We start from the raw sequence: 27,512 nt of genomic DNA on the forward strand, positions 1-27,512 counted from the left end.
TTAAACCATCTTTAATATAAGACTATTTAGATGGGCTGCTATGCTAAAGATAAAGGAAAGCAGTTGTTTCCTCAAAGTGTTTCAAGATTTACTTAAGAAAATCCCTGTAATCTACCAGTCTCTTATCCAAGGTGTAAGCAGCAAAATGTAAATCACCTTGACAGCAAGAATAGCTTAATTAGCTTTGCAATAAAGTGCACAGGCAACTTTAGAATGCAACCAAAGCTTACATCTAACCAAGCACTGCAGCCAACACAGTATAATAGCCCATTACTTACTTGATTTGTAGTTTAATTTACTTAATTATAATATTTACCAGCCTCCACTATCTTAGAGGCAAATTATAACCAGAAAACGTAGGCTACATCAGATGGAAATAGCTATAGCCACCAATTAGCACATATAGCTGCAACATTAAATAAATTACCACAATATAATGGCCATACTGCACACTATAGTCTACTTTAGTAACAACGTTTCCTGTGCACCATTAACCATAAGTTATCTTTACAGCATAATTAAATGCATTCTCCTAGATTTGAACTGCTGAAAGAATGAATCACTAATATATATATCCTATATATATTTTAAACAAGATTGAGTAGATTTACTTGGAACATTATTAATTCCCTACACTGAGATACTTGGTATTATGCTGCTTTACTCAAGTAAAATCCGCAGACTACTGTCTGCACACTAAACGAGATCAGAAAAACTATTAGTTATAACTTGTGCTTATAATAATAAGCAGACATGGCAACCCAGCACTGAATTGCGGACCTGTGGTTGCAGTCCCATAGCCCGGAAGAACGCACTCGACGTTGATCAATGAATGAACCACACCATGTTTGGAAGCACAAGAGAGAGAAATCAGCCAATCTAGAAACGTGATAATCTCCCATTCAATGCATTGATAGCGAAGCCGATGTCTAAAGAAGCCTATCCTAATGTATACATTGGCCATTTCAATAGCCTAAAATGAGCTTGAGATTATCTGCTATTTCAATCTGTGATAAATTGGAATATTTGAAAGATTTGTTTAACTACACATTCATCTGGGGGACATATAGAACCACATAAGAAAGCAATCCCAAAACAACTACACCCAGAATAAGCCAAACCACAACCACCATGCATAACCACCATGCATAGTAGTGTATATTTGTAGGTCTTCTTAAATGTCATCATGATTTGAGTGCACAGGGATCTCATTTTAAATAAGCCAAGTGCTTTTATGAGCGATCCAGTTTAGAGGACCTTGTATTGTGATTTGAACTTCCATGTACTGTTACCATGACTTTTAAATAAAGTATTCAATCAATCGAACCAACCAAGCGATTTTACAGAAACCGGGCCAATGCTGCGTATAATTAACCGACATGGCAACGTAAGACGTGTAATGAGATGAGGCCCCATAGCCCGGAGGAACAAAACAGAAACTCTGTTAAACAACAAAAAAACACGCTGTTTCTCAACTTAACTTTGCAACGTTAGCACGGAGCAGTTTCACTACAATTTAAAGTAGCTTTGCCTTTAGTAATGGAACGAGAACCATAACAACCAACAGCACCAGTCCAACCGCTTAACCATCAGCAACAACATTAGCAGCAACAGCATAGCAGCAGCATAGAAGAACAGCAGCCTTTAGTAGATAAAACAAACGCAACGCCATACAATCTGGCCTCATCACAGTATAGACAGCAGCTTATGAGCAGAAAAGCATGATTCAAGCAGCATGTATTAGTAACACCAGCAACTTCTGAACAGGGGAGCATGATAGCATAGCTCCAGTAACAACCAAACAACCAGCCAGGAACGCTAACGCTGCAATGCAGCGGCTGCCTACAACACCTATGAAACACAAAGCAGACAGAACACAGATGAAGGTGAGCTTAAATAACCCGCCCGATTGGACAACTGACTGACGTGACTGCCACGTCAGAGTATGACGTACTGTATGGGTCTGCATGACGCTGTAACCAGCCTCATAGAATGAGCAATGCATGTAACCTATCTCGAGTGTATGCTGCCAGAACTAACTCGCAGGCTACGTATCATTTTAGTCTGTCGAGGGGCGGAGGAGAGGAAGGGTGGAGCGTTGTGACTTCCAGGGCGGGCATGGACCCTCACCTCATGGGCTCCTGATGCAGGTGAAGTCTGATACAAAAAAACAAAAGGGAATGCAGAGAGTTGATGGTAGAATGTGTTTGTATATACAGTATTGTGTACAATATATCTGTTGAATAGAGGGCTAAGAAAATGTGATACCAGGTAAACGTCAAACAGCATGTGTCTCTAAACAATATACTATCTATTCATAATTTGCAATTTGGGCATTTAGCCAACAATAATCCAGAGCAACTATCTAAATAACGTACTTAGAATATTGTGTATTGTTGTATTCCTTTTCTCTTAACCCTTTAATTGTACAACTTTGTTGTTGTTTTTGTATGTCAGTGTGATGCCTGTAACTGACAGCAGGGCGAGGGCACTGGGCTAGGGTACTGTGGTAGATCCTCTCTGTAGGTGTGGATGGATATTGACGTAATGAGCTGAACACCCCATGCTTTCTCTTCTCCCTTCGCTTCAGCTCGTCTCCGAAGCTGACCACCTTGTACTGCCCAGGAATCGGACCCATGCGCTTCTGCAGGGACATGCAGCACACACGCGCACACACACACACAACACACAGAATTTATATAATGTTACTTGCAGCAAGTTGCCAGCAACAGTGAGAATATAACAGCTTAACAACTTAAACCCTATATACATGTTGACCACCTGAGTTCCCCAGCGGTTTATACTAAGTCTGCTCCTTTTCCCCTCTATACCAAATATCTTCGCCAAAAATAGCTGATCTACAAGCACACAATGCATCATGTTGAGAAGCGTTGTCAGCTTGTAGATTGGCTATTGCCCCAGAAAATAGGGACGCATGTGGTTAATTCAAACATATCATTATAGTGAGTTAGAATCAAGGAGTGTGTATTTGTGCATGCATCTCTCTTCTGTATGACATTCCAGTTCATTTACCGGCATAGCGCTGTGTCCGGATGTGAGCGGCTTGTCTCTCTGACCTGTGAAGAGGTCATAAGGTCCTCTTTTACCGACGCTCCTGTTCAGCAGGATATCAACGCTGCTCTTCAGGTTGTAGGAACAGGGGCTCGGACCACTGTCCTGCACACAAACAACACAACATTCTCTGCTTCAGCTCAACATGCATATCGTTGCCGTTGGATGAAAACCTTATTTTTAACTTTTTATGTTTTTTTTTGTTTGTATTTGAATGCTCTACTTCGCCATACTATAGTGCCACACAAAAGTAGCAAAAATAGCAGATCTACCAGCTCAAAACGGATCGCCAATTTGTAGAAAAGTCAATTTCACTTTCACTTAATATTTTTTTTTGTGCTATTTTTGCTACTTTTGTGTGGCACTGTAGTATGACAAAGTAGGGCATTCATTTATGGAAAAAAACATAATAAGTTGAAATACCGAGATAAGAGGTCTCTGCCTGACAGCAACGATACAGTATATGGAATATGGTATGTATTCTGTAATATTTAAATGCTACAGTATGTACTTGAGTGTTTTCAGAGAAGCGTTTGACTGCACTACAGAGGTCCATTTGAAGGCATCCTGCTGACTCAGCCCTCCTCTCTTCCAGTGCAGCCCAGGGCACCCCTCCTCTGCCATAGCTGCCAGGGCCTGGTGTACAGCTCTACACACACACACACACACACACACACACACACACACACACACACACATACACACACACACACACACACACACACACACACACAAACACACACATGTTTGTTGAATAACATGCCATGCTTGCACAAAGTTAGATTTGAATTAACTGATACATTTGGTAGGGAATTCCATCTCCAGCGAACCGCTAAAGCCCTATTTTTACAGTGTATTTCAAAAATAGAAGAAATAGCCCATCTAGAAGCTCACACCACAGTGTAGCTTGTAGATCTGTTATTTTCACTACATTTTCCTTAAAGATTTTGAAAAATCTTGAACATTTTTGAAAGCTTTCACCTATAATGACATGCCCACCCAGAATACGGACGCCAGATAGAAGATACTGTGTCAGTAACATTGGGCTTCAGCTGTCTTTGGTTTGTGAGAGCTAGCATCATTGCCCCTTTTTTCCACTGATGTACAATAATACTAGTAGTTGTCCCATGCTGAGCCAGTGTGTGGCTGTGTGCTGCCCTCTAGTGGAATGATGACACACCTTCACCACCTTGAACCTTCTCTCCAGACTGTCACAGACGCCTCGGACGCTGCCTGGCTTATTTGTCAGCTCCTGCATGAGGTCTCTGCTCTCGTAGGTGCCAGGGCCCACTTTGGTTTTCTACACAAAGAAAGCAACGCTTACATTTCTTTGTCATGAAGAGCTCATAAAATGTTGGTCTGAGTCAAGGGTCTTCAACAGGGGGTCCGGGACCCCTAGGGGGTTCTGTACAGATTTACTACAAAGGGGCCGCCAAGTCTTTGTGTGATAGGACCTTTTTTACATTAACAACTTGGGGCAATATAGGGCATTAACAGCCCTATAGCATCCCTATTCTGAGGGGAACATTAGCCGGAAATAGCAGATCTACAAGCTCACAACGCCTCGCAGCGCGAGGCGTTGTGAGCTTGTAGATCGGCTATTTTCGCCAAAGAGGTAAAGTGAGGGTACAAGTTTTCTTGAGGGTATTGAGGGTTTAAGTTGTTAAACTGTAAATACACTGAAAATACACATTAAGATCAACACAACACAACACCGATGACTGTGCTGTCAAACAAGTCTATGAAGCTATCTATGAAACAATATGTAGTGGGGGTTCCTCCCTGCTTCAGCGCTCTCTCAGCTAAAGGGGTCCTTGGCCTGAAACAATCCTGGTCTAAGCAGCCAATAGGACGCCGACTGATTTGACACCGTTGACACTTCTCCAAGGCCCAGTCTCTCTAAGGCTATACTACCCACCAGGAACTGTTTGTTGACCCAGGCATCTCTGTAGAAGAGGTGGGGTCTCTGTGCGTCCCTGGAAGCCTCCAGAGCTCTGTGCCAGCCGGGCCCTTTGGCTCTCTCTGCCACAGATTGTGCACAGAAATCACCTCTGTCAACGTTGTATGTTCCCGGGCCAAGGCGCCTCTCCTGTGTGTTTCATAGAATCAACAAGTATATTAAAATATTTAAAGAATAATAAAAACTGCTGTTATGATTATATGACTGACATTTATCTGACCAGTAAATACATTTGTTGATTCACTCTCATATGATCTGTGTAAGCACTGATACACTTGATGGTGTCAAGTGTATCAGTGCAGTATGCAGATGTGAGTGAATCAACAAATGTAAACTATGACCCTGTCTGTCCTACAGCTAAAACCCCACATGCTTTTATATTCATACACCTACACACCATTGTTACAGCCCAAAGTAGGTCTGTAGCTCAAGCCAGAATCACATCCTGCCCACCAATTAATTTGATTTTTTAATTTATCAGGGACAGTGCACATTAAACATATCAGTTTTTCACATTCACGTAAATGAGCCAGAGTTGGCTAATTTTCATCTGTAGAACCTGAGCAGGCTGTTAAAAAATGGTGGTATAGTTATCCATACAAAAACAGACATAATCAATTAGGCAATTAGACAACTAGGCCTACAAATAACCTACTATAGTAATTACCCCTTGCCCTCACTCTGAAGCTCAGATCCCTTCCACTTACTCACCCCACTGCACAAAATACAACAAACACAATTCCCACGTGAACGCCTACCATGTCACTGGTCATCCTCTTGCAGTAGGGGATCTGTGTGTATCCTCCCACTTTCTTGTTGGCAGGATGGACCCCTGACACATCAAATCTGCCTCAAACAGAGCAAATGTTCAAAACTGCCCCCCAACCGCCAACTATAGGCTAATTTAGATTAACCTGCCCACCTAACATTATTAAGTCCTGTCTAGACAATTGGTTCTTAAAGTGGGATACGGGGACCCCCAGGGGTCCTTGGGGGGTACCAGGCCCAGGGGGTCACCAGCAAAAGTAGTTAACACAGCATCACAATCATTTTAACCACTTTATCCATTTATACGTTGGCTATTCAAAAATAAAATTCAAAAAAAGCTGCGAGCTTGCACATCTGCTATTTTAAAACTATTTTTGAAAGAATCTCGAAAATGTTTAGGAAAACGTTAAATAATTTTGGCTTTTTTAATACAAATATTCTCTTCTGGGGATCATGGCACAAAACATTTTCAGATGAGGGTTCACAGTTAAATACAATACAATACAATTTGGGGCTCCCGGTCCTTGACATGAATATGTTTGAGAACAATGCACTGGTCTAGACAATAATGTATGGTGACTTTAGCTTCTACATATTACATCAATTGCCTATGAGCTCAGATAGCAAATAGGCTACATACAACTGAAAAAGAAAAGGCAGGGCCTATCTCACCTTGCGGATTGTCTTCCAAATGGAGCCCCTTTATATTTTTTCTCAGCCATTGTTTCACATTTCTTCCCCTTCCTGTGAAACAAATGAAAATCATTTGTTGTTGTTGCCGCCAGAGATGTGACCATGGCAACACAAGCGTCCTTACAAATCATAATATATTAATGATGTCCAACCTGTCAACACGCCATGTAGCCTAAATGCAGCTACACCTGTTGTCCTTGTGCCACAAACTACTACTATACTAGCTATTTAGTGACACACTGGTAAGACTGGAAATAGTCTTAATCTGAATGTAAATTATAACAGTTAATTGCTATTAAAAAAAGTCAATAATTTACTTTCCCAGTTAGTATTTTCTATTTAGTAAAGAACTGAGTTCACAGAAATAGAAGGGGACACATAAGAGGTGTTTGCAGCCAAGACTATCGTGGCCCCTAAGGGCCACAATCTGGTTTAAACAAAACAGATACTCTGGGGAAAAAAGAAAAAAGTTGCCTTTAGTAGGCTAAATGCCTGGGCCAAAAATAAAGAAATCAAGAAAAAAAGAATTCCCAAAGCTTTGGACCATGCACGAAATCAGGCTGCAAAGGGAATAATATGGTCCATTGCAGGAGAGTCCAAATAGCACCATCTCCTGGGCAGTGGTACAAAGATAGACTAAAGAAAACAACATTTTGAGGCTTGTGTTGTAAGCATAGATAGTCCAATAAGCTCTATGCACAGCAGCCAATTTGGAGATAAATTGGGCCTCTTCTTACTTCCTTCACAGGTGTTACCAATGATACTAATGAAGGCTCTGTTCCATTCTGGTCAAGCAGAGTCAGGGTGCTGATATTGTGCATGTTGGCTTGCTGGAAACTACAGCTACACCAATGGGTCTCAAAGTGTGGTCCGGGGACCCTCATGGTTCCTTGAGGGGGTTCCAAATGCCCCCTTAAAAGGTGTGTAACTCTGAGAGTGGACAAATGGAACCAAATGGACCCTTACCCTTGTACACTCTCAGAGCTATATGGGGTTCCCTGAAATTAAAAGGGCTGAGAACCATTGTGCTACATGAAATGGAACAAAGCCTTATTAGTATACTGTTGTGTATCCATGTACTGTTGTTCTCATGTCTTACTAAATAAAGTACATCAATCAATCAATCAGTATCATTGGTAAAACCTGTGAAGGAAGTAAGGAAGAGGCCCATTTTCTTTCCTGTGCATAGAGCCTATAGTAGTGGTTCCTCCCATCATTAACCCATATCACATTTTCCCTTTTTGAGTACACTTAATTAAAAAACATTTTCTCTCTCGATGATGTCTATATCTCCCTTTGTTTTGGTTTCCATTGACAAAAAGTGAGGATGAGACTAAAATACGTGCATCATCCAATCAGTGAATTTTATTTTTTGGAGTGTGGCGCCACCTGTTGTCCGATTACGCCCACACAAGTATTTATTTCCTCCCCACGCCGCTCTGTGTTCAGAAGAACGTCAGCAGAGTGGCGATCTGAGCAGCTCCTCCATGGGACAGAGACAGCACCTGTCCCGGGACCGCCTGTCCTCCACAGGTAGGCTTGTATATATATTCTTGATCATTGTGATTATATGCGCGTTTGAGTTATGTGATCACCTCCACGTTTGACTTACGTGTTATATTGCTGCTGCTGCTGGCTGCTGCATGCCTGCTGGCTTGTTTTCTGTGAAATTATTCCTTGTAGTTGTTAGATCACAATTGAATTTAGACGAGCTTCTGGTTCATGAAACGGTTCTCTATCACATAATTCTATATTGCTTGCCACCACTGACACCTGTTTGACTAGGTAATGCTGTGTATATTACAGGTAACAACTGTATGCATGCAGGCTACTGTAGGCTAGGATGCATCTTGTAAGTTTTTGCTCTCAATTGTCTTAATATCTTCTCATCCCCCCCTGTAGAGTTCACCTGGAGGCAGAGTTTATGAGGCTACAATGAAAAGTCTGAAGGCAAAGTTCAAAAAGACTGAGGTGAGAAACCACCCACTGTACAAGCCAATTTGGTGTGGATGTACACTTTTATTTTTATTGTTATTATTATTTTTATTTTTTATTCAATAAGTCAGTTTTGGGAAAGACAATAACACTCGCGTTACACAGACTTCTCTTTAACCTGATATTAACCTGACAGTATTCAAGTGAGTAGCAGGTGGTCATTGGTCATTTAGTTGTAGGTGTGTGTGTGTGTGTGTGTGTGTGTGTGTGTGTGTGTGTGTGGGGGTGTGCGCGCGGGCCGGGGGGCTCTGGGATTTGGTGTCTGAGAGCAGCAGCAGGAGAGTAAGACCTCCAGGCTCGCCAGACCTGGGTTGTAACCAGAACTCTCAGGTGGCCTTTAATTATTCACGCGCACTCACACACGCGCACACACACACACACACACACACACACACACACACACACACACACACACACACACACACACACACACACACACACACACACACACACACACACACACACACACACACACACACACACACACACACACACACACACACACACACACACACACACACACACACAGGCACAGGCATGCGCACACACCCGAATCCCTAGTGCCCTGCTGTTGTTGCTGTCCCAGGGGAAAGACTTTATAAGAATGAATGGTGTTTAGCCTCCTCACAGAAGCAGAGCTGTTGTTCTATACTACATGAACAAGTGAAACTGGTGCGGCTGAGGCAGTGTGATGGAGAGTAGACACTCTCTACCTCCTGCTGTCTTCCCTCTGTCCCTCTGTAGAGGGACTGATCTGACCGTTCCCCTCAGCTGAAGATGAGAGAGATGATAACTCACTGTCTAAATAGATAGATAGATAGATAGATAGATAGATAGATAGATAGATAGATAGATAGATAGATAGATAGGTGGATCGATTAATAGATAGATACTGTAGTTTGATAGACAGATAGCTACGTAGAAAGGTAGGTATTATTTAGGTCCTAGGTAGGTAGATAGGTGGGTGGGTGGGTGGATTTATTGATAGATAGATACAGGTACAGTATAGTGTATAGACACAAGTATAGATGCATGCAAAGTTATGTGCATGCATACCAATTAATCTAGGTCTCTTCATGTATGCAACTATGCGTGTGCTTGATTTTTGAGAACTGTCCCATACAGGGCTTGACAACAAAAAAAACTTCTGTTTTTAAGCTATAGGTATGGTTTCAGCGTGCCCACGGTGTCCCATCTCCTCTGCCCTGTCACTGTGTTAAGCTATGTAGCTAGAGCAGAGCCAGCTTGTTTCCTCCTCTGTATTTGCTGACTGTTTTAAATCCTGGACAGGGCCCAGTCTCTGCTTCAGCTGCAGAGAGTCCAGAGACTCCATAACACTGCCAAGAGAAGAGGGGGGTGAGGGGGGGGGGGGGGGGGGGGGGGCTGGCTGGTACCGAAACAGTACAGTACAGTACAGACTCCTGACCCAAACGAATGGAGACAGCAGGAGCACTGGATTAAGAGAGCCTAATCTAGAGACAGAGAAGAGAGAGAGAGAGAGAAGACAGTATTGGGTTAGAAAAAGGAGGACACAGGGAGGGAGGTGGTGGAGCGTGAGTGTGTGTATGTGTGTGTGTGAGTGTGTGACAGTATACTTATGCCTCTGCTAGCAGCAGCAACGAGCACACAGGGAAGAGGGATGTTTTTTATTTTGGGCTGCAGGAGCACTGCGTATGGATGGAGAGGGACGATGTTGTGAGGACAGGCTAGCGTGTGTTTGTGTGTGTGTGTGTGTGTGTGTGTGTGTGTGTGTGTGGGTGCATGTGTTTGCGTGCGTGCGGGATGTGTGTGTGCATGTAAATGCGGTCGTCAGTATTGAATGTCATGTATGTTTACATGGCCATTTAGGTAGCCAAGTAAGTGTGATGCTGTTTTGACTATGAGGTGACGGGCGCTTTCTTAAATGTAGCGTCGGGTTCGGTTGTCCTTGTTGTTTCCTTCCTTCCATATTGTTTGTATCCGCCGTGTGGTCACTCTGACCTCTGAGGATGAGGATGTACAGTATGATTGGGGTTTATGGGTAATTGAGTTCTAGAACTGGTGTGGTGTGTGTACGTTTACTTGTTAATTAAATAGGCAGTTGTGACACAGTGGAGGGTGACTCTTATGTGTGGGGTGGTATAGGGATAATGGTGTGTGTGTGCATTCTTTGTACACTGTCTGTGTACTGTCAGAACATAGCGGCATGTGTATGACAATAGTTAGGTAGTATACACAGAGATGAGTGTGTGTGTGTTTGTATAATGTATGTTTTTGTACAGTTAGAGGAAACGGGTTCAATTGCTGCCCACATTATGTAAGTATAGTCAGGTCCCGCACACACAGTATTGTGTGTATTCCGTAACGCACTGGTATACAGTATGTGTGTCTGTGTATAGTTGGTACACACAGAGGTGTGTGCTAAGCCTTTTGATAGGATCATGGACCCTAAACAGCCGGCGTTGAATAGCCTGGTGAATAGTATCTGTGCCTGCTTCAGTCTGCTGCCTCTACCAGTAGGTATCTGCCCCCTGGCCAGCATGATCTAGGACGATAAATATATATTAGATATGTTATGGAGTTATCTTTCAGTTTGGGCTATTGTTTTGCCTACAAGGACATGCCCTAAATAGGGGCGCCAGGGTTAAAGTGGTTACTATAGTTACTGTGTGCATGCATGCATGTACATTTGATGTGTGCATTTTTCTGTTGGTTAGAACAATAGACAGACAAGGACATGTAAAGAATATCATTGATTTTGTCTGTAATGTGATGTCTGTCATCTCAGCCTAACAGCAGTGGTGGAAAAAGTACTCAAATGTTATAAGTAAAAGTATCAATACTGCAATGTAGAAGTACTACAACTAGAATGTACTTGAGTAAAAGTACAAACGTATTGGTATCAAAATGTACTTAAAGTACCAAAAGTAAAAGTACTAAGATGTTTGAAAATAGCAGATCTACAAGCTCACAATGCGTCGCATCGCGAATAGCCTTCAAATAGCCTATGTATAAAAAAGGGCTAAGTGGTTAATGTTGGTGGTATGTTTTAAAATGTAATCTTCAAAGTAACTAGTAACTAAAGTTTTCAAATAAATGTAGTGCAGTAAAAGTACAATATTTGTCTCTGAGATGTAGAGAGTGAGATCTCTGAGAGTAGAAGTAAAAGTATGGAAAATTGGAAATACTCCAGTAAAGTAAAAGTACCTCACTGTACTCAAGTACAGTACTTGAGTAAATATACTTATACAAAAAAAAAAGAATGATACATTTTTTACAGTTTTATTTTCATCTTCTTCATTTATCCGCTTGGTTTGAACCTTTAGAATTGTTTCGCGTTAACTTGTGTGAATTCTGTTGTTTTTCATTTGTCGTGTCTGCTGTTATCAGTGTACATATGGACAGCCACTGTGACTCGTTTCGTATGATATAAAATCGCATGTCATCCTTCGATCGATGGCTGCATGCATGCGCAGGAGAAAAAAAAGAAAAAAGGAAAGCCACTCATTGTTGTGTATGGTATGAGATACGGGCGGGGGGTATGGTATCAGTTTCCTAGTGGACAGTAGGGAGGATAGGGTTGTGACCTATTCTCTGTGCCCCCCCCCCCCCCCCCCAACCCCCCTCAGAGTCAGGACTGGAGTAAGAGTGATGAGAGGCTCCTGCAGGCCGTGGAGGCGAACGAGCCTGACAAAGTCACAGCTCTCATGGTGAAGAAGGGCCTCTGCCCCACCAAGTTGGACGCTGAGGGCAAGTCAGCGTGAGTTCATCACTTAACCGCTGTCTGTAGTATTGTGTGGTGTTATATAGTAACATGATGGCGGAATCATCAGGTTGTTCAATGTCTGAATTGCTTTGACATTTATTTCGGTGTTAAATAGCTCTATATTGTGATAGTAATCATTGCGAGTGTTTTTCCAGTAACAGGGGTCTCTCATTTCATCCAATCAGGAGAGGGAACTCACAAGATACAGAATAAAAAAGTGAGAAAATTAGAAATTATGAAAAAATAAATAAATGAACAAATTTGGAACTGGAACACTATGTAATTGACGATGATGAAGTGTCTTTGAGGAGTTCTCTCTCCTGATTGGATAAAATTGATATCCCGACCTGAACATCGATTTCCTGTTTACGAAAGAGCTGGAGAGACAAGGAGACCCCTGTTACTGAACACACTCTCTATAGCAATGATCGCTATAAGAATTACTAAGGAATGTAGAGCCTTTTTAACAAAAATAATCACTTACATCCCCTTTAATGTCCATTGTTGTACCCATTTTATGATTTGTTTGCTGATTTAACATTGTTACAGGGAATGAACTTTAAACGGCAAGATAGTCTTTAGAAAGTCTAACATATTAAAATGATTTGACAATTTGTGAAACAAAGACAGTTCATTCCTTGTATGCTCATGTGTGTATTTTGGCCCTTCCTGCCGGTAGGTTCCACCTGTGTGCAACCCGGGGTCGGCTGGACTGTCTGGAGGTCATCATCTCTCATGGAGCAGACATCACCATCAATGATGGAGCCGGTATGGATGTTCAGAGTTCCATTTGTAAGGGGGACATTCTTTGTATGTGTCCCGCCTTCGCACGCGTTCGCACGCGTTCATACGTGTTTGTACGTATTCACATGTATCCCTCCCCTGTTCAAATTTTTTTAATTTTTTTCAAGATTTGCCCAAAATAGGGACGGACACCAGGGTTAATGTGGTTAAATTGTGATATTATTATCAAACATAAATATCATAACAGACAGTCTGTCTTCAGTCTGACCTGAAGCAGGGATAAAGCAATAACCCCCCCCCCCCCCAAATCAAACCCTGTTAAGGTTGTCAGAATGGTCATTCTGCAGTCTCATTTACCAAGATTGTTCTTACATCTAATGTATTATTTATCTTTGCACTAATGTCTTCCTCTTCGTCTTTTTTAATTTGTTCTGGGTTGGCTGTTTACTGATTCCAGGCTTCAGCGCCCTTCATCTAGCAGCCAAAAACTGCCAGCCTGAGTGCTTGAAGAGGCTACTACAGGTAAAATAGAAAAAAATACAGAGAAACAGAGCCCGAATAAGGTCCAAAATATCATCTGTAACCACCAAACGTTGAAATTAATTCATGGCTGTCATGCATTTTAGTGTGTATTCTCTTTGTTGACTTACTGCTGCTTTCACTGCCTATTCCCTCCACAACAGGAGCGATTGCCTGTAGACAGCGTAGACGGTATTGGCCGAACAGCGCTGCATCATGCAGGTAACTACATCTAACTCTCTACAGCAGCCGTCTTTCAAACATACATTTGAAATGTCACAGTCCCCCTAAATTTACATTCATCAGGTCATGGACCCTCATTTCAAATGAGTCTGTCCTATCAGGACTCTGATATTTAATAGGGTTGTCCGATATTGGCTTTTTTACCGATAACCGATATACCGATATTGTCCAACTCTTAATTACCGATACCGATATCAACCGATACCGATATATGCGGGGATTATTGTGATTAGGGTAAGCTCAAATTTCATATCACACACACCATATACAGTAAGAACTCCTGTAACTTATTTATAAAGCAAAAAAAAAAAATCAAAAAAAAAAATCAAAAACCGATACCGATATTTTCCCGATATCAATTGTTATGCTAATATCGGCCGATAATATCGGGAGGCCGATAATATCGGACATCCCTAATATTTAACAATGTTTTGGTTTAAATGAAAGGGTGTAAATGTCTATACTTGTGCATGAGAAATCGATAGTTGTGATATTGAAATACATATACTGAAATAGTCACTCATAAATGTTTTGTATCGTAATAATAAAGCCAATTGAACTATAGTTAAATTGAACTACTGGGGGCTCCCTGTCAAGGACCCCACTTTGAAAACCCTTGCTCTACAGAGACAGAATAAGCTCCATGGCAGCAGGACAATTCCTGTAATTACATTTCACTTACACTTGCAACAGATACTTCCCACACTTAAAACTACTGTGTTGTAATAGAGTGCCAGTGAAAAGAGAGGTGACTGGTGTCATTCTAGTACAACAATATCACTATGGTAAATGTTCTGTTACTGACACATACATCTACAGTTTCAACCTCAATGTTTGTTCTCATTGTGTTACCTGCAGCGGTCAGTGGCTGCTTGTCCTCGACTGAGACCCTGTGGGATTTCAAAGCCGATCTGGATCTCCAGGATGGGGTAAGCACAGCAGGGAATTCATTTAAATAACATCAGAATGCTCTGGGTCAGTCTTTCCCCAAACATAGGCCCACGATCCAACCCGCTTTTATGGGTCACAACTCAGTAAATATCAAGTTGTTATTATTTTTGTCTTCTTCTTTTTAACTTCTCCTATGAATGAAGCAATCATGAACAAACATTCATGAACAAAAAATCCGCACTCTGATCTTGCTCAGCAGCATCAGTTTGATTAAAATTGACATTGTCATTTTCAAAACATTTTCAGAAATGTCCTTTTTCAGAAATGTTCAAAAACTTTCAAAATAGTGAAAATAGTAAATACTATTTATCAGTGGTGGAAAGTAACTAGGTATATTTACTTAAGTATTGTACTTAAGTACAATTTTGAGGTATTTGTACTTTACTTGAGTATTTCCAATATCCAATACTTTTACTTCTACTCCACTACATCTCAGAGGCAAATATTGTACTTTTACTCCACTACAATTATTTGAAAAATGTAGTTACTAGTTACTTTTCAGATATAAATGATTACATTATGAAACATACATTAACCACTTTAGCCCCATTTCATACCTAGGCTATTTGAAAATAGCCGATCTACAAACTTTACTTTTGGTACTTTAAGTACATTTTGATGCCAATACTTCTGTACTTTTACTCAAGTAATTGTTTTAATTCTGGACTTTTACTTGTAACAGAGTATTTTTATATTGCAGTATTGGTACGTTTACTTAAGTAAAGAATTTGAGTACTTTTTCCACCACTGCTATTTATATATATATTTGAAATAGGGTTTAAGTGGATAATTCAATTTTGGAGACACAGAATGTGTCTTTTGAGTCACGAGTTGAAAACGTTTGGGAAACCTTGGTCTGGGTTATACAGGTATATACGTTTTATGTTTTATGTTAGGATCTTCTCTCTGGTCTCCGTTAAAAAAAGAAAAGCTATCAGACAGTCTACAGCTCATTCAGAATGCATACAGTAGAGTAGAAGTAGAAGAAGGCTGAACACAATTCTCACAATGCTGCACTGGCTGGCTTCCAGTGAGTCATAGAATTGATTTTAAAATATCGACCGTCATCTTTAAATCTCTCGATGGTTTACGGCCAAAACACTGCTCTGACTTGAACCCTTGAGAAGTGCCAGGTCGTCCAGGATTGGTCTACTAAACTGCTCCCAGAGTACAGAGCATGGTGAGGCAGCATTTAGTTAGTATGACACACGTAACTGAAACAATCCTCCAGAGGATTTGATACTTTTAAATCCAGGATCTACTGCCTTTTTATTTGAAAATGTTTTTACATCTGTTTCTTTTTTATCCTTTAGTTATTTATTTCCCCTTTTATTTTATGCATGCAAATGCCTTTTAGGTCTTCGAATGCCTTTTTATTCCATTATGTAAAAAAAAAAACTTGAATTGTGTTAGTGTATGAAATGTGCTATATACCAGTGGTTCTCAACCTGTGCGCCCCCAAATAATTGGTATTGATAACATAACTGATAACATAAAATATCATGGTATTTTTTCAAACCCATCGCTTCCAATAGAAACCTCATTATGTCCAAAACTGTTACTTTTCAGGATTCAAATTCAAAAGCAGCAAAAGTAGCAGATCTACAAGCTCGTTTCGCGCCGCGTTTCGAGCTTGTAGATCTGCTACTTTTGATGCTTTTGTGTGACGCTGTAGTATGATCAAGTAGGGCGTTCATTTACGAAAAAACACAAAAAGTTAAGGAGATAAGAGGTTTCTGCTCGAACAAATGCGGATGTTTACTTGTGTGTGTGTGTGCGTGTGTGTGTGTGCGTGTGCGTGTGCGTGTGCGTGTGCGTGTGCGTGTGCGTGTGCGTGTGCGTGTGCGTGTGTGTGTGCGTGTGCGTGTGCGTGTGTGTTCTTCAGGAAGGGGCCACCCCTCTGATCTTAGCGGCTCAGATGACCAGAGTGGAGCTGTGTGCCTTTCTGTTGAGTCGAGGGGCCAACGCCAACATACAGGACAGCCAGGGGAGGTAACAGCCCGCTCTCATAACAGCCCTATGGTACTTGTACTATTTTCAACAACAAAAAGGTTCCATGATATCATTTAAAATATGTATTGAGCAGAAAAAAAGCACTGTGTGTAGAGCATTCGTTACATTTTCATGGGTGTGAAACGGAAAGAAATTAACACCCGCCAACCATCAATGGTGTGTAGGTTTCCTCCTTGGCTGGTCAATTACAGTGACTAACCAGCCATTCTGGAGTGTACAAAAGATTTTGGAGCCAACGTCCTGAAATGTAGAATTTTCATACAAGAAGAAATAATCTCTGTTGTCTGTTTGCAATTCTGCCCTAAAGTTATACTTAAAGAGGTGGTGCCATGGTTTTGCACCTTTTCAGTTTTTCATGTGTCTATGAGGTTGATAGAACTTCATTAAGCCCCCTGGTGGTGTTTTTATGGTGTTTTATGTCTTCTCTGACTGTTTTGAGTTTCTACCTGGAGGCTGAAACTTTGAGGGTCAAACGTGCCAATAGAAAAACAGCGCTTTAATGACGCAGTAGAAATATACCCTCCCCCTCATTATCATAACACAACAGGTGTGGGCATGAGGAGGAGGTGGGACTGGTTCAGATGGGAGGTGCTAAGGTGAGAACCAGGTATACTTAATGAACTGGAGGCGTGTCCACATAAAAGCATAATTTTAACACTTTCTGTACACTTTAAAAAAAAATATTTCTCCTAGTATAACCATAATACCGTGAAAATCACGGCACCCCGTCTTTAAGTTTAAAGCGATGTGGCTGTTTATGCTTTTATATCACCACACCTCGCTGTGTTGTACTTAGGCTTGTTCATTTTCACTGTTCAAAGGACTGCTGTGTGTGTGTGTGTGTGTGTGTGTGTGTGTGTGTGTGTGTGTGTGTGTGTGTGTGTGTGTGTGTGTGTGTGTGTGTGTGTGTGTGTGTGTGTGTGTGTGTGTGTGTGTGTGTGTGTGTGTAACTGACCCGGCATCCCGGCCCAGGTCCGCCCTGATGCTGGCCTGTGAGAGTGACAGCGCCGAGACGGCGGAGGCGCTGGTGAGGGGCGGGGCCAACTCGCAGCTGATCGACGCCCTCGGACACAACGCCGCCTACTATGGCGCGACCACGGGCAACCAGCGGCTCACCTACCTGCTGCAGAACGGAACTCTTCCGGCTCCGGGTATGTGTTCACCTATTAAGACCTGGAACGCATCTGTGTCACTTTTTCATTTGAGCAAAAAAAGCATTATTTTACACTTTGGCTATTCAAAAATAGCAGATATACAAGCTCATAGTGCGGCACAGAGTGCCGCGCTACGAGCTTGTAGATCTGCTATTTTTGAAAAATCTTGAAAATGTGTGCAAATCTTTGAATACATATTGTTTAAAGCGAACATTTTTAACTATTCTTTGCTTCTTGGGGGTCCCTGGAACTAAACATTTTGAGATGGGGGTCGGCGGCCAAATACATTTTGGGGGTCCTTGACATGAAAAAGTTTGAGCACCACTGATATAGAAACATACGTTTTTCAGAATACTGTTGGGATTTAGAAGACATTTGTAGAATCGGCTCCAGGTCTTAATGGGTTAATTCCCTCAACTCTGTGGCTGTTCACTCACACATTCACACACAAACTGAAGGGGAATGGACGTTGAGCTTCAAGGGGTGTGGCTGCTTTTTGTGAAACTCTCAAACTTTTCTTGTTGAAGCTGCCCTGTCTGGACTGGTTCTAGTTCTGTCTCTCCGCTCCCCCTACAGTCATTTCTGTCATTTACAGAAATGACTGTAAAGCAAGGAAGTAGATCAAGGGAACAACTGGAGATGATGATAGTGGAGTTGGAAACAAAAAAGAGAGAAACGACTTGTTCCTCTTATCTTGAAACAAAAGCTTTGTTGATTTATGAAGGATAGATGCGTGACGGTTGGTTTGAAAGGGAGATGAGGGGAAGAGAAGTATTGTGTGTGACAGTGTACATCATGTAGCTCTCACGTGTCATTTTTATATGCCTCCGCTGGTGACAGCTGTTAGTTGGAGGCATTACAGTTTGTTTTCGGGTTGTCTGTCTGTCTGTCCATCCATCCTTAACACATCATTTAATTCCTTCAAAGTCTTCACTACATATATTATGAGTATGGACAGACACGTAAATTGCAACTAGTTGGATCACCATGCTGAGAAGAGAGTGGATGCCTGGATGCACTGTTATAATCTTAAGTATGGGGCAAAATGTGTGTGCGTGTGCGTGCGCGCGCGTGCGTGCCACTGTATTTGTGTGTTCTAAAACTCAGTGTATTGCATTCTGTCTCCCTCCATGCACACACAGCCCCTGAGATCACAGTGGACGAGGTAACACAGCTGCAACAGCATCACACCACTGTATACATGTTTATCCACAGCATGCACCACCAGCACACATCACCGTATAGGGCTGCAACTATCCATTATTTCATTAGCCATTATTCTACTGATTCCTTTTTCGATTTATTGAATAATCGTGAAGCGTGTTTTGTTTCAGTTTTTTCTTTATTTTTTTATGTAGCAACCAATCGGTGTGAAAATGTTCAAATTGACTTTTTATGATAATCTAAATCAATTATCAATTAGTCTGACTAACTGCTTAAGCCCTATTTAATATTTCAGCATTACTTCGACAGTGTTGCATGAAAATAGCAAAAATAGAAGATCTACAAGCTCACAAGGTGTTACGCGTGAGCTTATAGATCTGTTATTTCGGCTTTTTTTGTCGAAAGGAAAGAAGCTAAATGTAATTTCTTTGTAATTAGTTAAATCGAGTAGTTCACTGAACTCTTCCACCCCTACCACTGAACATGTTTAACAGTATGAGATGATAGTTCTGGCTTGCTGCTTAGTTTTCGCTTTTTGCTTTGCTTGTGCTCCATTATTGACCCATCCTGCACTCCTTATCTGTGACCCCTCCCTCGCCCCTCGCCAGCTGCCCCCCCCTGCCCCCCCGCAAGCGCAAGGGGGCTCGGCCACCCGCAAGAGGAAAGCCCCCCTGCCCCCCCGCTCCCCTCTCCAGGTACTGTAAGAGGTCATGTTTGTTGACCAGAAAAGCCCATGAGTAATCACCGCCTTTGTCTGTGTGCCCATTGTGTTGACAGCATGCAGCTTGTAATATTTTCTCATAATAGGCTTAACATTTTTGTCATATGATAACTCATGTCAACCAACATATTTTATAGCATAAAGCCCCCCTCCAGTATATATATACTGTATATACTGTATGTTTTGCATTGCTCTGCAGTTTAATGTTTTCCTACTGTATGCCAACCTGTAGTGCTACGCATTGATTCCAGAGACACTAGAACATTTTTGACAAATAAGTGCATTTTGAGTGCGACATTGTTAAAGGTAGGGTAAGTGATATTTTTTGGTATTTTTTATTTTTTTGTTAAAAAGGTTAAAGGTACTATATTCTGATAGTAATCATTGCTACAGAGCGTTTGTTCGGTCACAGGGGTCTCTCCAGCTCTTTAGTAAACAGAATATAGTACATTTTCAGGTAGGTGACGAAATTTAAGCCAATCAGGAGAGGGCATTGAAAATGCATTTTCTGTGTAATAAAGAGCAGTAGAGACATGGGAGACTCCTTTTACTGAACAAACACTCTATAGCAATGAGTACTATCAGAATATAGAGCTATTTAACACTTATTTCAACAAAAGTAAATCACTTACCCTACCTTTAAGAATTACATAATGTCTAAATTTCATGTATAATTTATTATGGCGTTCCAAATGGACCCTTACAGGTCAGGTCTGTAAAAGAAAACGTTTTGAACCACTGCCCGAGCAAATAACGGTGAAAAAACAAGAAGTAGAATTATCTGGTGGGGGGCTTTTCATTTATAATGGATATATATGGAGGTTTCATGTTGATTCTGTTCTTCCACCACCGTGATCCAGGGTTTACAACCTTCTCCAGGGCCCCGCAGCGCTGCCCCGCCAGCCCCGTCCCCGTCCCCCGATCCCAAGCCCCCCCCGAGCCCCAGTCCCCCTCCTCCTCCGTCTCCAGAACCGCCGCACCCCCCCCCGGAAAGCCTTGTGAGTGTCTGCCCCCCCATGGTGCTCTGTGGCGCTTTATTCCCTATTGGTTTGCGCTTGCCTTGTCATTGATCTTCAATTTTTGCTATCAGTGGTGTAAAGCAACTAAGTACATTTACTCAAGTGCTCTACTTAAGTACAATTTTGAGGTACTTTTACTTTACTGGAGTACTTCCAATTTTCTGTACTTTTACTTCTACTCCACTACATCTCAGAGGCAAATATTGTACTTTTACTCCACTACAATGATTTGAAAACTTTAGTTACTATAGTTACTTTGTAGATTTTGATTATTATTACAAAACAGACATTAACCACTTCAGACCTATATACATTTCGGCCATTTGAAAATAGCCGATCTACAAGCTCACAATGCGTCGCGATGCGACGCATTGTGAGCTTGTAGATCTACTATTTTCAAATATTTTCAGACATTTTATACATTTGAAAACGTGTGAAATGGTACAGTCTGCATAAGGAGTATTTTCCATTTTCGGTACTTTAAGTACATTTTGATACCAATACTTTTGTACTTTTACTCAAGTACATTTTGAATTCATTGCAGTATTGATACTTTTACTTATGTAAAAATCACACCCTGTGTGAAGGTAGCGGCGCCTTTGATACATTATGTCATCGATATGTGTTTATAGCCATGTGTCACGTGAAGCTTGACCAATCACTTTGTTGACGGGTCTGACCAATGGGAACGTTGACGGGTCTGACCAATCAGAACGTTGACGGGTCTGACCAATCAGAACGTTGACGGGTCTGACCAATCAGAACGTTGACGGTGAACACGGACAAAGTCAGGTATAGAGCAGGATCCGCTCTATACCTAAATGTATAGAGCGGCTAGCGCCGCTAAAAAATGTGAGTGCTTTTTCCACCAGTGTTTTCTATTTTAGAACAAATGTGAAAGTATGAAATTTGGATTTCCAGAACTCAGGTGTCTCCTGAGCAGGGCCCAAATTAGGCTCTGAGAAATTATCTGAAACCAAGCCGTAACCTATAGAAACACATCCAGAACCTGTGAAATACGTCACACGGCACGACACGGTTCACTTATTTAGCAGAAAAGAGCCTATAGTTGCTATGACCCATGAAACTTAATGATGTACTCCTGTATGTCACACTTCTATATACTGTATGTATAGAAATATTGTGTGTGTGTGTGTGTGTGTGTGTGAGGCGGAGGATGAGGAGGTGTTCGAGGAGATTCGAAAGCTGCGACTGGAGAAGGGTCATCTGCTTCAGAAGATCAAAGGCCTGGAGCAACAGCAGCAGAGTGCCACCTCTGCCCTGGAAGAGGTACTGCAGGCCACGGCACACCTCCATTTCTCTCTCCTCTTCCCTCTCTCCGCCAGTGTAAACATTCTGAGTACCATTGCTTGCATAAAGAATACACTGTATGTGTATTATGGTGTGTGTGTGTGTGGGGGGAGGGGAGGGAGGGGGATTTTTCATTAGTTTTAATTGAGTGTTTTCATTATATGGGGTATTTGTCAGGGGTGAGAGTCAAAAGGGCCAAAAGTATTGTGTAATAAAAAGTTTAAAAAAAAACGTATTCACAGTTGGAACAGTTGAATAAAAGGAAGATAGATTTCATGTGCAACCAAAATGCTACGCTTATGTATGGAATATGTTCCAAACTAAGGACGTTTCTCTATGTGTGCTCTAGGTGTCCCAGCTGAAGCAGAGTCTGGACCAGGCGGAGGCAGAGAAGAAGCGACTACAAGGAGAGCTAGAGAGCCTGAAGAGAGAAGGTCATGGGGTCGGGGCCGGTGACATGGAGGACATGGATGAGATGCTAGAATTCCCAGGTGTGTGTGTGTGTGTGTGTGTGTGTGTATGTGTGTGTGTATGTGCGTGCGTGCGTGCGTGCGTGCGTGCGTGCGTGCGTGCGTGCGTGCGTGCGTGCGTGTGTGCGTGCGTGCGTGTGCGTGTTTGCACCTGTGTTCATGTGTGTGTGTGTGTGTGTGTGTGTGTGTGCGTGCGTGTGAGAAAGTTTAATGAATACTGTGCAGTGGATGCGCTGCACGCAATGGAAGCTATTCTATTCGGCTGTTAATTCTATTAATACTCTCCCTCCAGAGAAGCTGCTCTCCAGGCATTCCAAGGCCTCTCCTGCCCGGGACCAGGCCACCTCAAATGGGGACACAAACTCAGCTGATCTACGCAGGCAAATAGAAGAGCTTACTTCACAGAACTCTGAGTTAGCGCTCAAAGTGAAGGTGAGGTTGCAGACGATGGCACCAATCGCACACATATTTCAAAAGCACTCACACAAGCACAAATCCAGGCTCCCTTTAACAGGAGTGAATTGATAGGGAACGGGTCATTTAATCAGCTGATGTGATAAGTGTTCAAGGCTAGCGGAGCAGTGCCTGACTGGATCATTAATCATGACCACTTTAGCTGTGGAGGGAAACAGCAGTGCTGTTCTACTGAAGCAGTGGCATCCAAACAAGCATAAAAGGAAGACATGCAGGTGTTTTCACTAACTGGGTCAGGGTCTCTGGAGGTACACAGATTATTATAATTTTCTCCATGCTGCCCAACTGAAATAAATGTTGCTGGTGTGGTTTTGCATTTACATCTGGAGTGGTGTGGTATGAACCACAAGACCAGGAGAGTCACAATACACAGCAGCTGTAGAGACGGGGAAGAAGTCGGGATTAATCTTAAAGGGGCTACACCATGACTTAAAAATATATATATATTTTATATAAATATTGTCTCTTAATACGTTTTATACAGGTTTAAGCCTAAAAAAACACCCAGATCTTTTTTTTCTCATAATCTGCCTGTCTGTCATTCCAAGCCTTTTCAGCTGCAATACCAAAACGTCCTATTTTGGGCAGAGGGGCCACGTTGGATTCGAACCCACCACCTTCGTGGTGGTGGGCAGTGACTTTACCACTGCGCCACCCGAGCGCGAACCCGTCCCTGATTGTTTGAATGGTGATTGATACGTGTAGATACACATGCTACTGATGTGTTCATTGTACTGTGTGGTGTGTAGATGCTGGAGATGTTTGAGAAGGACGACACGGACATGCAGGGCTCCATATGCAGTCCAGACTTTGTCCCTACTGAGCGGTATGAGACCTTGAGGAAGGAGTATGAATCCCTGCAGGAGCGCTACGCCCAAGCCCAGGCCTCAGACGGGGCCTCCAGCATGGCAGAAGACGGGTTAGTTTGTTTGTTTGTTTGTTTGTTCGTTCATTCATTCATTCTGTCAGTTAGTAAGCTAGTCAGTCAGTCAGTGTGTAGTTCAGATCTATCACAGTAAATATCCTCATCAAACATTTCTACTCCACCATACAATATATCAGGCAATTTCTGAGTCTTCAGTTAATGAGCTTGTTAATGAGTTAGTGAGTGGACTTTAATTAGCCTTTCAGGACGTCTGTGGGATTCAAATTAACTGAAAATATTTGTTCATAATGAAAACATAAATTCATCATTTAGATTATTGTTATTTTCTTGTAGTTTTTGGTCGTTTTTTCTTTTATAGGAATAGAAAACACGGATCCATAGACTATTGTTGACAGTTTTATTGTTGGTTGAAATCTCGATTCATTGTTGATTTCATCCAACAATCTGGATCTGGAGAGTTGTTGGACATGTTGGTACCACATCTCATCGCCTTCCAGATGGTGGGAAAAGGTTTGAACCCTCAGCAAATAAACTTTCTGGGGTTTTAAGCTTTCTGGAAAGTTGCATCTGTTGAGGATATGAGCGTATAAGGGTAATAGTCTTTAAGCCACATACTGTAGCTACAGAAGGAGGGGCTGGAGATGTCCATCCTAACAAAATTCTGCGTCTTGCTATCAGTGTGGCAAACCCTACTATACTAGAATCTTTTGTGGTTAAGAGTTGAACATTTGGAACTCCAACAATGGCTATCCATTGTGGCTAGATGAACTGCAAAAACATCTGAGAGCACGTCAAAGACTGTAGACCAACAATTTACCAATTTGGGGAAATACCGAAACATGTGAGTGTGATTAGCTGGTGAGAGGGCACATATTTGTTTTTAAATGTAATAACATCCCTAAGAATGCTAAATATTTATATTTGATTCACATTAACCCATTGACACCGGGAACGCATCTGTGTGGTCATTTTAAGATGTCTTTGGGCTATTCAAAAATAGCAGATCTACAAGCTCATAGCGCGGCACCGAGTGCCGTGCTACGAGCTTGTAGATCTGCTATTTTTGAAAAATCGTGAAAAATTTGGGCAAACCTTTGAATATATATATATATATATATATATATATATATATATATATATATATATATTTTTTTTTTTAAAGCAAACATTTGTAACTCAAATCTTTGCTTCTGGGGGTTCTACAAATGTCTTCTAAATCCTAACAGTTTTTTTGAAAAAAACGTATGTTGCTGTAAGTGGTTCTCAAACTTTTTCACGTCAAGGACCACCCAAAATTATATGTATTTGGCCGTGGACCCCCATCTCAAAATACTTTGTTCCAGGGACCCCCAGAAGTTGTAACATGAGTTAAAAAAGTTCGCTTAAAAAAATATAAATTCAAAGATTTGCACACATTTTCAAGAATCTTTAAAAAAAATAGCAGATCTACAAGCTTGTGCCGCGCTATGAGCTTGAGTGTTAAAGGGTTAACGACAGTCGGCTGACAGCTTCATCAGCAGCTGTGGATGATGGCCGCTTCACTCTCAGGGAGTGTGATATCGGTCCCAGAGTATCCATCTGTGTTGAAAAGATCAAATAACATATGAGAGGATGATGGTCTTCATACAACATGATTTATCTTGATCCATTTTTAGCCCTGCTAAAGGAAGGCAATATCAGACAGTCGACCTTCTGGGCGTCTGTCCGTCCGTCCAACACTTTGGTCCCAAACAAGATACCTCAAAATCTACTGGGTGTATTGTCATGGAATTTGGTGTGCACTTTCATACTCCCTGGAGGATGAAAACCTACTGATTTTGATGATGACGCCATGGCCCTTTCATAGTCTACCGCCACCATTAGGCCCTTTACTGGAGTATTTCAAAATTCCAGTACTTTTACTCCACTACATCTCAGAGGAAAATATTGTACTTTTACTCCACTACAATTATTTGAAAACTTTAGTTTCTAGTTACTGTAGATTTTGATTATTATCACAAAACACACATTGCGACGCATTGTGAGCTTGTAGATCGGCTATTTTCAAAAGATTTTTACACATTTTATACATTTGAAAACTTGTGAAATGGGCCATTCTGCATAATGAGTACTTTCTACTTTTGGTAAGTAAAAATGTTAGTACTTTTTCCACCACCGCTCTGGAGGATGAAACCTGCTGATTTTGATGACGCCATGGCCCTTTCATAGTCTAGCGCCACCATTAGGCCAAGATCTCCACTTTCACACCAGATATAGCACAGGAATTTAATCTCACTCACTGTAGAGTGTAAGAAATACATTGAATGTCCATCAGAGAGAATAAGAGGTTTTTCTTCACTCCCTGTCTCCCAAATGTGCTGGCGCTTCCGCAGGAGCGACACAAAGTCTCAGGGGGGAGGCGTGGAGGGAGAGCGCCGCACGGAGGCTCTGAAAGAGAGGCTGCGCGGCTTAGAGGAGCAGCTGGCCGCCTCCCAGTCCGAGCTGGAGGAGCTGAAGGAGAACATGCGCCTGGGGGTCCTCTCCGTGGAGCTGTCCGGAGGGGAAGAAGGAGGGGATACGCCCAGGGAGAAGGGGGAGGGGGCACGGCAGCAGCTGAGGGTGAGGGAGTTGGAGGCGGAGCTAGCCAAGAGGCAGGGGGGGGAGGCGAGTGACAGTGACACGGTCAAACAGCTGACAGCCAAAGTCCAGGAACTCCAAGCCGCCCTGCAGGCTGAGAAGGAGAGAGGAGAGAAGACGGACATTGGAGGAGGAGGAGGAGGAGGAGACGAGGGAGAGACGGTGAAGCGCCTCAGGGAGAAGGTGACCGAGTTGGAGGGAGCCCTGGCTGAGAGCCGGACGCCCGGGAAGACGGATGGAGGAGGAGGAGGAGGAGGAGGAGGAGGAGGAGCGGTCGAAGGAGACCTGGTGCGGCGCCTCCAGGGCCGCGTGGGGGAGCTGGAGACGGAGCTGAGGAGGTGCGTGCCGCGCTCGGAGCTGGAGGAGGTGCAGGTCACGCTGGGGCTGCAGTGCGAGCAGCTGGCGAGGGAGCGGGCCGAGACGTCGCTGAGGCTCAACCAGGCCCTGCTGGAGCTGGAGAGGCTCAGGCCTCCTCCGGCGCACGGCGACGAGGAGGAGGAGGAGGACGAGGAGGAGCGCTCCGAGGGCTCGGAGCGCTCCGTCACGTCAGGTGAGTCTCATTAGTATTCATACTGTACGATGCTGTACGATGTACGGTCGTTTATTGTTTGTTATATAACGTTGCTGTCGGGCAGAAACCTCTTATCTCCATATTTGAACTTTTTGTGTTTTTTCATAAATGAATGCCCTACTCGATCATACTACAGCGTCACACAAAAGCATCAAAAGTAGCAGATCTACAAGCTCGAAACGCGGCGCGAAGCGACGCGTTTCGAGCTTGTAGATCTGCTACTTTTGATGCTTTTGGAATTTGAATCCTGAAAAGTAACAGATTTGGACATATGAGGTTTCCACCCGACAGAGACGTTACAAACTTGTATTATGTGTAGGATAAAACTAGAGCTGTGTGAGATGTGAGATGTGAAATGTGGAGACATGGAGCTTCCATATGATTTGTATTTTCTAGGTATTCAATACAAATGTAACACTCGGT

At 42.4% G+C, this 27,512-nt stretch overlaps 2 protein-coding genes across 2 annotated transcripts in view; one reads left to right on the plus strand and one right to left on the minus strand.

Annotated features, from left to right (window-relative positions):
* Positions 1-1,842: 1,842 nt before the first annotated feature.
* On the minus strand, positions 1,843-6,522 carry LOC311051353 (ciliary microtubule-associated protein 2-like; the record flags this gene model as incomplete). Its single annotated transcript, XM_084065914.1, has 9 exons — positions 1,843-1,851; positions 2,131-2,157; positions 2,477-2,644; positions 3,034-3,177; positions 3,584-3,721; positions 4,253-4,372; positions 4,991-5,161; positions 5,791-5,878; positions 6,473-6,522. The coding sequence occupies 9 exons, from the start codon at positions 6,520-6,522 to the stop codon at positions 1,843-1,845; spliced, it is 915 nt and encodes a 304-aa protein (XP_083922040.1).
* Positions 6,523-7,947: 1,425 nt separating this feature from the next.
* Positions 7,948-27,512, plus strand: part of ankrd24 (ankyrin repeat domain 24) — a 29,954-nt gene continuing 10,389 nt past the window's right edge. Inside the window, exons 1-18 of the mRNA XM_084065919.1 lie at positions 7,948-8,026; positions 8,396-8,464; positions 8,738-8,818; positions 12,097-12,227; positions 12,913-13,001; positions 13,435-13,499; positions 13,661-13,718; positions 14,598-14,668; positions 16,576-16,682; positions 17,676-17,854; positions 19,000-19,052; positions 19,630-19,716; positions 20,603-20,740; positions 21,932-22,051; positions 22,422-22,563; positions 22,835-22,974; positions 23,766-23,935; positions 26,275-27,081. Of these exons, the coding sequence (XP_083922045.1) occupies positions 8,429-8,464; positions 8,738-8,818; positions 12,097-12,227; positions 12,913-13,001; positions 13,435-13,499; positions 13,661-13,718; positions 14,598-14,668; positions 16,576-16,682; positions 17,676-17,854; positions 19,000-19,052; positions 19,630-19,716; positions 20,603-20,740; positions 21,932-22,051; positions 22,422-22,563; positions 22,835-22,974; positions 23,766-23,935; positions 26,275-27,081 (2,474 nt within the window). The 5' untranslated portion in view covers positions 7,948-8,026; positions 8,396-8,428. The remainder of the gene's footprint in view (positions 8,027-8,395; positions 8,465-8,737; positions 8,819-12,096; positions 12,228-12,912; positions 13,002-13,434; positions 13,500-13,660; positions 13,719-14,597; positions 14,669-16,575; positions 16,683-17,675; positions 17,855-18,999; positions 19,053-19,629; positions 19,717-20,602; positions 20,741-21,931; positions 22,052-22,421; positions 22,564-22,834; positions 22,975-23,765; positions 23,936-26,274; positions 27,082-27,512) is intronic.

Source organism: Gymnoscopelus microlampas (genome assembly GCF_963454915.1).
Source record: "Gymnoscopelus microlampas genome assembly, chromosome: 9".
Lineage (NCBI taxonomy): Eukaryota > Metazoa > Chordata > Actinopteri > Myctophiformes > Myctophidae > Gymnoscopelus > Gymnoscopelus microlampas.